Genomic DNA, 13,601 nt, shown 5'->3' with positions numbered 1-13,601 from the left:
TTAGCCATGAATGTTTACCATGTTGTTTATAAGTCTACTTTTTGAGAAAGAAATTTGGTCTTTTAAAAATAGGATATGTGCCCTGGCCTGTTTGGCTCAGCAGTTAGAGCGTCGGCCTGTGGTCCGGAGAGACCCGGGTTCGGTTTCCGCTAAGGGCATGTACCTCGGTTGCAGTTTGTCCCCAGCCCTGGTTGGGTCATGCGGGTGGCAGCCACTCGATGTGTCCCTTTCACGTTGATGTTTCTCTCTCTCTTTCCTCTCTCTCCCTCCCACTCTGTCTGAATAAAAAATGGGAAAATGTCCTTGGGTGAGGATAAAAAAAAATAGGTATGTGTTTTATAGCATATGTTAATATTACTTTTTTGGCTTAAAAATTATTTCCCTGTTGAGGCACTTCAACACATTCCATATTACCCTAAACACCTTCTCTTTCTTCATCTATTCTAAGCCAGATTCTGTGTCATTTTGACTTCTTTTCTCTTATCCACCCTCACATCCAGTCAGATACTAAGTCTTGCTCCTTCTATTCTCAGAAATGTCTCTTGAATCCATTATTTCCTCCCCATCCTCAGTACTACTGTCCTAGCTCAGGCCCCCATTACCTCTGATTGAAATTATTTAAATCAAAAGATAGCAATCTGGAAAACAGAAACAGGTAGAATAAACAGGTAGATCTTAATACAGGGAATTGGTAACAAGGGTACTGAAAAACTGAGAAGCCTAACAGACTGAGATAATCCAGACATTAGTAACTGCATACCTGTCTTTGGGCTAGAAGGACTAGAGAAAAGGAACTATTGTCAGGACATAGAAATGGAGCCAGAACCACAGAGAGGGCTGCCTGTAGGAGCTGAAGCCACCATTAACTGCCAGGAGCCCACTGAGGTAGGTGAAGAGGAGCAAACCTTAGCTTGTCCCCTTCTCCTGCCTTATGGTCTTCCTGGCAGCACCTCCCATTGTGAACCTAACCAGGAACCAAGTTGGGAAGGGAGGCTGGGAAAAGTTCACACAACACAGCAGAATTAGGGAAGGACAGAGAGTGGGTTTTCTGGCTGGCTGGCAAATGGCTTGTACAGTCCTGACTGCCTTCTCTGTTTTGTCTTTCTCACCTAGAAGAATGCATCCAGAGTTTATTGTCAATTATAGTCATACCTTGTTTGTTTGTGCTTTGTAGATACTGCTTTTTTTTTTTTTTTTTTTTAACAAATTGAACATATATAGCAATCCTTCATTGAGCAGGTCTGTGGGCACCATTTTTCCAGTAGATTCAAGATGATGGTTAGTATTTTTAACAATAAAGTATTTTAAATTAAGGCATGTACATTTTTTAGACATAATGCCATTGCACACTTAATAGACTACAGTATACTATAAATATAACTTTTGTATGTCCTGGGAAACAAAAAAATTCGTGTGACTCACTTTACGGCGATATTCACTTTATTGTGGTGGTCTGGAACCCAATCCACAATGTCTCTGAGGTATGCCTGCACAGGTTTGTTGTTTTACTGATCTGTTTTAAAGATCTGTTTTACTGATCTTTATTTTGGCACTGTTATTTTGTAAAAGCTTCTGCCTCTCAGGATGCTCATGCCATCTAAGACATTATTGTCACCTCTACTGTACTGTACCCATCAACCCTGCCCACTTTCCCTGGCTCACTTCTTCATACACTGTGTCCCTCATATTCAGCATGGGCATCAGCATTTAGCTCACAGATCATTTCTCCTTCTATAAGCACATCATCGTCCCGTAATACCATTGTCCTCATGGATGACCCATCTGAGATCTTAGACTCACATCTTCTTGACTTTTTAGTTCCTAAGGTTTTGACCTTTACTCTAGCCACCCACTTTCCTATCTTGCTCCTGGATCTTATTACCAAGCCCTGCTGGACTTCTGATGTCCAGCCTCCTATCTTATGGCACTGTTACTCATTCTGGCAACTCCTGTTTTTCTTCCTCATGGAGGTAGTGGTCCTCAATCATGGCAAAGGTCAAAATCACTTTTTGAGATTTTAAACATTTGAATGGCTTAGATCCAGTAGGTGTGGAATGGGGCTTGGGCACACTGTTTTTGTTCTTGTTATTGTTTTAAAGCTCCCTAGGTGGTCCTGATTTACAACAAAGGCTAAGAACAACTGCTCTAGATTCTGCCACTTTCTCCTAAATTATCTACCCCCTTCCTATCTTTACTTTTTTTTTGGTATCATTTAGTATTCTGGCCAATCACTTGCTAATATCCTCAACTTTCTTTTTCTCTTTTTCTCCTGTTGTATTCTTATAGGAAATTCCCAATCTTCAAATTTAAAATAAAAATGTTTTTTCTTTATTGATTTTAGAGAGAGGGAAAGAGAGAGAGAGAGAGAGAGAGAGAGACATTGATGACAGAGAACATCGATTGGCTATCTCCCGCATGCCCCTCACTGGGGATCAAGCCCACAACCTGGGCATGTGCCCTGACCAGGAATTGAACCGGTGACCTCCGGGTGCATGGGTCGATGCTCAACCAGTGAGCCACACTGGCTGGGTGAAATCCCCAATCTTTTTATTTTTATTTTTTTATCCTCGCCAGAGGACATTTTTCCATTTTTATTCAGGTAGAGTGGATAGGGAGGGAGAGAGAAAGAAAGAAACATTGACATGAAAGGGACATATCAAGTAGCTGCCTCCTGCACGACTCCAACCAGGGCCGGGGACAAATTGCAACCGAGGTACGTGCCCTTGATAGGTAGGAATCAAACCCAGAACTCACTGGTCCGCAAGCCGATGCTCTAACCACTGAGCAAAACCAGCCAGAGCGAAATCCCCAATCTTTATCAGGCAGACATTCTTCCCCATTTCTGTACTGAGCTGCTGGAAGATCATGCTGGTGAAAATACACAAGTGTGGATTTTCCACCAGTTTGCTGCTTCAGTCATAGTCATGTTATCTGGATCCTTGATGCTGCTGAGGAATTTTCTCGTGACCAAATCCAGTTCTCTTTCCATTCTCCCACAATACTTATTTTAAAATTACACCATTCTCAAGTCCCTTCCTACCACCTTCTTTCTTACTTTCAGAGAATATCATTTCCTAACTGCCAGAGGAAGAAAGCAGTTAGGCTGGTACTCTCTTACCTTCTCATATTCTTCCCCCTGAGATCCATTATTTTTCACAATCCATGCCTCTTTCTTTCAGAGCTTGATGGAGGAGACAGCTTCTTAACTTGCTGCTTATGCTTTAATTCCCATCCCTACTGTCACCACCTCATCGCCCTCAGAGATTGGCTCCAAAATCTCTGCCAGATCTTTGGCCTCACTCACTCTGATATCATCAGTCTGTTCCTCTCTATTTGCACTTAGCTATCAATATAAACATGCTAAATCTCTATCAACCTAAAAATACTAACAAGTAAATATAACATACCAAAAAACTAAACAAATAAAACCGTTTTCTCAATTTATGTCTTCTTTTCTTCATAGGTATGCCTTCTGAAAGAGAAGTCTCTATTCACTGTCTTCACATCTTCATCATCCATTCACTCTGTCAGCTACTGACTTATGACTTTTGAACCCTGTATTCCAATGAAATCACTGGCCAACATGACTAGATTTTCCCTTTTTTGCCAAATCAGTGAACTCTTTCCCTTGAACATTCTATTTTTAATTTTTCCAAAATGGTAGAAAAATTGAAAAAAAAATAGTACACTGATACACCAGTAGTACCTGGATACACCAATTGTCAACATTGTATCATAAATGCTTTATCTCTGTACCTACAATATATTTCATTTTGCTGAAGTTGAAGGCATCATGATTCTTGCCTCAAAACCTGAACATGTACCTCCTTAGAATAAGGATGATTTCCTATATTGCCACATTATTGTATCTAATTATTTATATTGTATCAAATTATTTATATTGCTCTCAAATGCAAAATACATTTACTCTCTCCCGACAAGGCTCCTAATAGTCTGATCCCAATAGAGCATCTGCTTAAAGGCCAGAATCTCTTTATCTAAATGAAATTTGGGTATGGATGAAGCTTCTCAATTGTAATTCCTTAAATACAGTTCCTTGAATGGAGTTCTTAAGCTGAAGACCTGTGATACCAACATTTATTGATAGGCACAGGATAACAACTATACACAGTCCTATTCAAAAAGGGGAAACCAGGAAGCACATGTGTCCATCACAATTCTGAAATCTAGCTGAGCACAGGTTGACCATTCCTTGATGAGAACTCAGGCCTGGGAATAACTCTTCATGGTTCTTGGCTCCATCCTCTGAACTCTTGGATCTGACTTTGAGTCTTTTCTTTTGCATGAAAGGCAGCATTTTTTTCAGCTGAGTGCCTTTCTCAGCCTATCTATGGAAAGGCCTCTTTTTACCTCACACTATCTTTGTCTCTTAGTGCAAGCCAGTGGTGTGTCTTGAATATAATTCTCTAAAACCTTTGTGGGTCTTCTGTGAATCTTCCTGGGTTTCACTTCTTTTGTCTTCCCTTTAACTATTGTTTCTTCAGAGTACTCTTCTTGATCCTCCTCTTTTTTTTTTATCCTCACCCGAGGACATTTTCCCACTTTTGTTCAGATAGAGTGGGAGGGAGGAAGAGAGAGAGAGAGAGAAACATCAGTGTGAAAGGGACACATCGAGTGGCTGCCTCCCGCACGACCCAACCAGGGCTAGAGATGAACTGCTACCGAGGTATGTGCCCTTGACCGGGATTGAACCTGCGACTCATTAGTCCACAGGCTGATGCTCTAACCGCTGAGCCAAACTGGCCAGGACGATCCTTTTCTCTTTTCACTCTGTATACTGCCCCTAGATGATCCCAATGACTCCAGAGATTCATTAGAACTCATGCTGATAATTCCAAAATCCTATCTCTGAAGCAAAGATTGACTCAACTTCAGGTCCATATACAGTATTTGCACATCAAATATCATTGTTAGATGTTGCTGAAACCCAAAACCCAAGAGAAATACGCGACACCTTCCTCTCTTACTTTCCACATATATTTCTCAAATCCATGTCTTTGTGTCTGTCACTACTGCCTCTGCTTCAGGGCCCACCTGTGTGTTTCTTGCCTGAATCATTGAAAGCCTTCTCCTACTTGAATCCTCTACCTTCAGCTTTATCCTCATCAATGCATTCTCCACACCAAAGCCAGCGAACTTTTTCAAAACACAGACCTACCTATGTTAACCCCCTACTTTCAAATCTTTTAATGATTCCTCAGAGCTTTCAAGTTGAAATCCATACTCCTTGGCATGCCCACAAGGCCCATCTTGATCTGCCCTACATCTACATTTTTGTATCTGGCCCCTACTCTCCTTTCACCCAGAACGTGCCATGCTGTCATAAGCTTCCTTGCCAATAATTATGGTGCTCCCTCTGTCTGGAATGCCCTTCCTCTTCTCCTGTCCTCCATACTAGTTAATTCTTACTCATAGATACTTCCAGGCTCATTCAGCTCAAGTATCACTTGATCACTATAAGGTAAAACTCCCTCTTTCTCCCTAATCTGCTCCTCCTTTTTACCATGTGCTCCTCTCTCTCAGGGGTACTTTCATTTGTCTATTTGCTTCATGAGACCTTGAGATACTTTGTGGTACAATAGGGAATTAACTAGGATAATGTTTGCACAAAATTATTGTAATAATAATTAATTAATTCCTTATTTAGGTTCTTCAAGTCCATTTTTTATGTCACCTATACGTGGTACAATAATTGAAAACACATCTGCATCTGGGACTTTGACACAAATTCCTTTTTTCCCTAAATATGAAGTAGAACTTGATTCTCACAGAAAAGTCATCCCTTATCCTGGAAAAGAACACATCGAACGTGTTTTGGAAGAATATTCACATCAAGTCAAAGATTTGCAGAAAAGACTAAATGAAGTGAGTTACATTCTTTTCTTTCAGTACCCGATGTCATTTTGGGAAGTCAGTGAGGCACAATGCCTTGGGATAGAATCTAAACTTTCTAGAAGAAAACCTTAACAGTGGGTTTATTGGTTAAATTTGTTAATTAGGCCTATGCCTTCTATTTCATTTTTAAAAGTTGGGCTGATGAAAAGTCTATATACCTATTTTCTTTTGTTAATAATTAGTCATGCCCTGGCCGGTTTGGCTCAGCGGTTAGAGCATCCGCCTGCGGTCTGGAGAGACCCAGGTTCGGTTCCCGCTAAGGGCATGTACCTCGGTTGCAGTTTGTCCCCGGCCCTGGTTGGTCGTGCGGGTGGCAGCCACTCGATGTGTCCCTTTCACATCGATGTTTCCCTCTCTCTCTCTTCCTCTCTCTCCCTCCCACTCTGTCTGTACAAAAAATGGAAAAATGTCCTCGAATGAGGATAAAAAATAAATAAATAAATAGTCATAATTCTTGCTTTAATAGTGTAATTTTTTCCAGTTTTATTTGATTTAAAACATTTTTTTCTTTATTGATTTTAGAGAGAGAGAGGAAGGGAAAGGGAGAGAGAGATAGAAATATCGATGAGAGAGAACATTGATTGGATGCCTCCTGCATGCTTCCCACTGGGGATCAGGCCCACAACTTGGACATGTGTACTGACCAGGAATCGAACTGGCGACCTCTTGGTGCATGGGTTGACACTCCACCACTGAACCACACCGGCTGGGCTCCACTTTTGTTGAGATATAATTAACAGCACTGTATAAGGTGTACAGCATAATGATTTGATTATACATATGAAATGATTATCATAGTAAGTTTAGTTAATATCTATCATCTCATATAGATACAAAAGAAAAGGAACAATTTTTTTTCTTATGATAAGAACTCAGGATTTATTCTCTTAATAACTTTCATATATACCATATAGCAGTGTTAACTATAGTCATCATGTTGTACATTACATCTCTATTTCTTATTTATCTTATAACTTGAAGTTTGTAACTTTTGACCATCTTCATCCAGTTCTTGCTCCCCACCCCTTGCTTCTGGTAACCACAAATCTGATCTCTTTTTCTATGAATTTGGGTGTTTTTTGTTGTTTTTAGATTTCAAATATAAGTGAGATCATATGGTATTTATGTTTTTCCATCTGACTTATTTCATTTAACATAATGCCCTCAGGATCATCCATGTTGTCACAATAGCTGAATTTCCTCCTTTTTATGGCTGAGTAATATTCCATTATACCTATACAACAACCTGTTTATCCATTCACACATCAATGGGCAGTTAGGTTGTTTCCATGTTTTACTATTGTAAATAATGCTGCTGTGAGCATGAGAGTGCTCATATCTCTTTGATATAGTGTTTTTATTTCTTTCATATATATTGCCAGAAGTGGAATCGCTGGATCATATGACAGCTCTATTTTTATTTTTATTTTTATTTTTATTTAAATATGTTTTATTGATGTTTTAGAGAGAGGGAATGGGAGAGGGAGAGAGAGATAGAAATATCGATGAGAGAGAAACATTGACTGGCTGCCTCCTGCATGCCCCTCACTGGGGACTGGGCCCACAGCCTGGGCATGTGCCCTGACCGGACATGGAACTAGTGCCCTCTTGGTTCACTGTGGATGCTCAACTACTGAGCCACACTGGCTAGACTATTCTTAATTTTTTGAGGACTCTCTATACTGTCTTCCATAGAGGTTGTGCCAATTTACATTCTCACCAGCAGTGCACAAGGGTTCCCTTTTCTCCACATCCTGAGGAGTGTTCCAGCAGTCTCCTAGATGTGTGTTATATTAGATGCCTGCCCTTCAGGCTGATGATTTAATACAAGCAAGTGAGCTTCCTTCATTTTAAGTCTAGGCATCATTGACTGCCTCTGAGCTGGGCTCTGGGGTAGTTGAGTTTGAGCACACCAGCCATTTAGAGGTTTCTCAGATGCTACAATCTCGTAGCTCTCAAGACTCAAAACTCATTGTTTTTCAAAGTCAGATGTTTGAGGGACTTGTCTCTCAAATGTATGTTTTAAAAGTTAGGCTGCACTCGATGTGTTCCTTTCACATCGATGTTTCTCTCTCTCTCTGTTCCTCTCCCTCCCTCCCACTCTACCTGAACAAAAAAAATGGAAAAATGTCCTTGGGTGAGGATAAAAAAAAAAAAAAAAAGCCCTGGCCAGTTTGGCTCAGCGGTTAAGAGCGTCGACCTGCGGTCCAGAGAGACCCGGGTTCAGTTCCCGCTAAGGGCATGTACCTCAGTTGCAGTTTGTCCCCGGCCCTGGTTGGGTTGTGCGGGTGGCAACTACTTGATGTGTCCCTTTCACGTCGATGTTTCTCTCTCTCTCTCTCTCTCTCCCCCCCCCTCTCTCTCTCCCTCCCTCCCTCCCTCCCACTCTATCTGAACAAAATATCAAAAAATGTCCTCGGGTAAGGATTAAAATAAATAAATAAATAAATAAATAAATAAATAAATAAATAAATAAATAAATAAATAAAAGTTGGGCTGCCCAGTGTGGAGTTTGAACCCTTCACTGCTCAGGGAAAAAGCTCCAGGTTTTGAGTTCCCTCCCAGTGTGGGGTTTATGGCAAGACTATGTCATAGCCTCTTCTACCTACTTTGGTGTGGTTTTCTTCTTGTTTGCCCAACATGTAATCTTTACTCAGCCTTTAGGTTTTTTAAAAGACGGAATTGTTCTATGTAGCTGTAAACTCAGTGTGTTCATGGCAGGAGGTAATGGAACTGAAACCTGTATTCTCTTATCTTTCTTATTTTTTATTTATTGATTTTAAAGAGGGAGGAAGGGAAGGAGAGGGAGAGAAACATTGATTTGTTGTTTCACTTATTTATGCACTCATTGGTTGATTCTTGTATGTGTCCTGACTGGGGATCGAACCCCTAGCCTTGGTGTATCAGGATGACATCCTAACCAACAGAGCTACCTGGCCAGGGCTTGTATTATCTTGTTTTTGATGATAGCTATTTTAACAAATGGGAGGTGATATCTCATTGTGGTTTTGATTTACTTTTTGTTAATGATTAGTAATGAGCATCTTTTTATGTACCTTTTTGCCATCTGTATATCTTCTTTGGAAAAATGCCTGTTCAGGTACTTTTCCCCCTTTTAATTAGATTATTTGTGGGGTTTCTTTATGGGTTTTTGTGTTTTTGGTTTTTTTTTCTATTGAGTTGTATGAGTTCTTTGTACATTTTGGATATTAACCCCTTATCAGATACATGATGTGCAAATATTTTCCCATTCCATAGGTTGTCTTTTCATTTTGTTGATCATTTCTTTTGCTGTGTTAATGGTGTAATTTTAATGAAACTCGAATAATTCAAAATGTTATCATTAATGACATTCACCAATTATTATAATTAATAATTGGTTTAGGCCTGCTGTCCCACTATTACAATACTTGGTTTTTCTTTACAAAGCTGTGGTAGGGGGTGGGTTTTCAGATGTATGTGCATACATATAGCTAAATAGTGTAGAGAAGTTATTTGCTAAAATCTTCAAGAGGACCTTATGTAGAATCAAGCTGGTTTTAGTCAGCTTTACCACTGTATGTTGAGTCCTAGTCATCTATAACCTGAAAGTCAAACTTACCAGCATATACAAAGGCCTTTGTGGTCTAACCTTCTCTCTGTACATTGTAGTCTCTTCCATACCTCTTCCCCACATGTAGCCTCCATTCCAGCAATATCAAGCTACTTGCTCTTCCTGAATGTACTATACTATGCTAGCCCTCATGCTTTTGCCCAGGTAATTTCCTCTCCTCTACCTTGTCTGCCTAGCAAATTCTTATTATCCATCAAGACTTAGCTTTGGCATTTCCTTCTCTGAAGCCTTTCCTGTAGACAGTAGTGGGTGTATTCTCCTTTGCCCTTTGTATATATATATATCTGTTGTACTATTCAGCACATTTTATTGTATTCATGAACACATTTTTCTACCTTAGCAGAATGTGTAAGCACTTTTGGGAAAAAAACAACAACCTATACCCTTATTAAGTGCTGAAAAAAGAAACCCTGTTCTTATTTCTCTAATGTCTCTCACATTTCTCTACAAGTTTTTGAAGTGTTCTTCCATTGCTGCATTATCTATCTTTGTTTCTTTGGATTTTTATTACTGACTGTTTGCTTATTTGTCTAATTTTGGTCTCTTTTTAATTTTATAATCTTTCTCCAAAATTTTAGTGGTTTGGGCTTTTTGTTTATACTCAAGGATGAACCCTTAAAAAACTGATGGTAAGCTCTTTGTTTATGGGTCGAACTTGATGACTTTGTTTTGGGATGATTAAGTGGTTATCAAATGTTATGGTAGGAGATTCCACAGTGCCTGAATTTTGAGATCTTTGGGAATTTCTTTGTAGAGAATACCTTGAATTTGGGGTGGTGGTTATCTACTGTTAAGTATTTTAAGTGGTTGGAGGTGGTGGTTGACTTTTCTATAGAGAATTTCAACCAATTTATCTGTTCTCAGGAATAAAACTTATTCTTGTCTCTATATTAAGCCAGAAGTCAGATTTATTTTAGAAACAGTGTTTTGGTGTAAAGCAGAGAATTAACTGAAAGGGGGCAAGCTTGGGACATTGAGGCTAGTCAAGGTATTCTAGTACTGTAGGTGAGAAATGATTAATTAGGGCCCTGGCTGGTTTGCTCAGTGGTTAGAGCATTGGCTGGCTGACCGGAGAGTCCTGGATTTGGTTCCCACTAAGGGCATGTACCTTGGTTGCAGTTTGTACCCGGCCCCATTGGGGTCTTGTGGGTGGCAACCACTCAGTGTGTCTCTCTCACATCGATGTTTCTCTCTCTCCCTTTCTCTCTCCTTCCTGCTCTATCTGAAGATAAATGCAAAAAAACTGTCCTCAGGTGAGGATAAAAAAAATAATAATATGAACAAGTGCTGGTGAGGATGTGGAGAAAAGGGAACCCTAGTGCACTGTTGGTGGGAATGCAGACTGGTGCAGTCACTATGGAAAACAGTATGGAGTTTCCTCAAAACATTAAAAATGGAACTGCCTTTTGACCCAGCGATCCCACTTCTAGGACTACATCCTGAGAACCCTGGAACACCAATTTGGAAGAACATATGCACCCCTATGTTCATAGCAGCACTATTTACAATAGCCAAGATTTGGAAACAGCCAAAGTGCCCATCAGATGAGTGGGTAAAAAAGCTGTGGTGTAGCTTCGGCTGGTTTGGCTCAGCAGTTAGAGCATCAACCTGTGGACCAAAGGGTTGTGGGTTCGATTCCAGTCAAAGGCACATACCTGGATTGCAGGTTCTATCCCTATCCCTAGTCGGGGTCATGTGAGAGGCAACCAATTGATGTGTCTCTCTCACTTGGATATGTATCTCTCTCTCTCTGTCCCTTCCACTCTATCTAAAATTAATGGGGGAAAAAATATCCCCTAGTGAGGATTAACCAAAAAAAAAAAAAAACCTGTGGTATAGCTCGCAACCCGCTGATGTTTTTCTCTCACATTGATGTTTCTCTCTCTCCCTTACTCATTCTCTAAAATCAATAAAAACATATCCTCAGATGAGGATTTAAAAAAAAGCTGTGGTACATTTACACAATGAAATATTATGTAGCTGTAAAAAAGAAGGAAATCTTACTCTTAGTGACAGCATGGATGGACCTGGAGATTATTATGCTAAGTGAAATAAGCCAGTCAGAGAAAGACAAATACCATATGATCTTACTTACATGTGGAATCTAATGAATAAAATAAGATAACTAGCAAAATAGAAACAGAAGCATGAATACATGGAACAGACTGACAGATGTCAGGAGAGTGGGGACAGGGAGGCTGGATGAGAGAAGGTGAAGGATTAACCAAAGAACATACATACATAACACATAGACACAGACAACAGTGTGGTAATGGCCAGAGGGGAGGGGAGAGGAGGTGAGGGCTGGGTGGAGGTAGGTAAAAGGGGGGACATGGGAGTATCTGTAATAATAACAAAAGTTAAAAATTAATTAATAATATATAGTTTTTGGAAATTATTAGCTATAAGGAAATAAGTTCCTCTAATGAAGACTAATTTGGCAATATGCAGATGATGTATTATAATGTCGTATTCCTGAAACCTGTATACTTTTATTAACCAATGACACCCCTATAAATTCAGTAAAAAAAGAAAAGAATAATTTGTATGGCATTTTATTTTTTTAGAGCAATGAATTGCATGAGAAACAGAAGTTTTACTTAAGGCAGTCGGTCATTGATCTGCAAACAAAACTTCAAGAGATGCAAATGGAGAGAGATGCCATGGCCGACATCAGGTTGGGATCTATACCTGGAATTATTCTAGAGCGTTACTCCTTGTGATATAGAACTACTTGTGTGACTATGAGTTTCATCAATATTATTTTTTCTCTTTTATTTACTTCATAGACGAAGGGAGAGTCAGTCCCAGGAGGACTTAAGAAATCAGCTTCAAAATACAGTTAATGAACTGGAAGCTGCCAGATGCCTTAAGGAGGACCTGCTGAGAGATAGCAACACACAGATAGAGCAGCTGAGAAAGACGATGCTTAGTCATGAGGGGGTGCTTCAAGAAATCCGATCAGTCCTAGCTGACTTTGAACAAGCCTCAGGCAAGAAAATATATGAACACGACAGTGTGTCTACTATCTACTTCCGCAACATGGGCTCAGCTATTAGTAAAATCCTAAGAGAATTAGACACAGAGATTTCTTATCTTAAAGGGAGGATATTTCCAGTAAGTGGTGAGAACACTACTTCAATTTTATATTAAAACTTATTAAGACAATAGTATTAGGCATATAATTTTTTAATTCTTAAAAGTTCTTATTATGTATTCTAAAATAACAGAAGTTGCTTCCACAATTATCTCTCTTAATAAAGGGAACTAGCTTGATTGACCTGTATAGCTTCATGAGCATAGAGCCGAAGTAAAAGCTAATAAAACATAGTGATAGAATGTATCCAATTTAAGTATTACTTCTATTTTCATCTTTTTAAAGCATTCCTTTATTTGGAAAATCTCTAAATTTTCCAAGTATTAGATTTATTAGTTTCTAAATCAATGTCTCTTTTTTATAACCAGGTAGAGGATCAGCTTGAAGTATTGAAATCTGAATCACAGAACAAAATAGAACTACTTCTTCAACAACATCAAGATAGGTAGGTACCTGCCTGAGCTAGACAATCACAGGGAAACTGTACCACAAGTCTCCAGTCTCTCATCAGCAATTGCAAAATCTGAAAAGCTCTGAAACACAGAAGGTTTCCCGCCACCCCCCTCCATAGGTTTATGGCAAATTCTTAAAGAAAAAAATTATTCTGACATTTGTTAAAACAATAGGGAAAATTTTATTCAAAACTATTGAAATAGGAGTTTGCATTAGAGAGATCACGCTCGGTTAGTACAACAAGAACAAGCCAGGATTCATAGCAAGAAGCAGGATGAGGGGGTCATTGGATGGAAAATTCCCAAGAGGACACCAAACATCAAGAGTGATGGGATTCTCACTAAACTGACTTAGCAAGATTCTTACTAAGCCTGGGTGTGTTAAGGGGGTGGAGGTCAAAGCTAGTTGAGAAGAGAGCTCAGGATCCTGACTGAAGCTTGGTCAAGGAGAAAGCCTTTGTCACTCATTTGTTGGCAAAACCTGACTTGAGCTATTATAAAGCTTTTTATAGCCTTTATGATT

General features: G+C 39.5%; 1 protein-coding gene across 1 annotated transcript in view; it reads left to right on the top strand.

The window, feature by feature from the left end:
* CCDC158 (coiled-coil domain containing 158) overlaps positions 1-13,601 on the top strand; it is a 75,717-nt gene that overhangs the window by 184 nt on the left and 61,932 nt on the right. Inside the window, exons 2-5 of the mRNA XM_036272667.1 lie at positions 5,669-5,886; positions 12,097-12,206; positions 12,319-12,646; positions 12,995-13,071. Coding sequence (XP_036128560.1) covers positions 5,669-5,886; positions 12,097-12,206; positions 12,319-12,646; positions 12,995-13,071 — 733 coding nt within the window. The remainder of the gene's footprint in view (positions 1-5,668; positions 5,887-12,096; positions 12,207-12,318; positions 12,647-12,994; positions 13,072-13,601) is intronic.

The sequence above is a fragment of the Molossus molossus genome, unplaced genomic scaffold, assembly GCF_014108415.1.
Source record: "Molossus molossus isolate mMolMol1 unplaced genomic scaffold, mMolMol1.p scaffold_m16_p_1, whole genome shotgun sequence".
Classification (NCBI taxonomy): domain Eukaryota; kingdom Metazoa; phylum Chordata; class Mammalia; order Chiroptera; family Molossidae; genus Molossus; species Molossus molossus.
The sequence above is the reverse complement of the archived record's forward strand: the minus strand, read 5'-3'. Positions and strand labels throughout refer to the sequence as shown.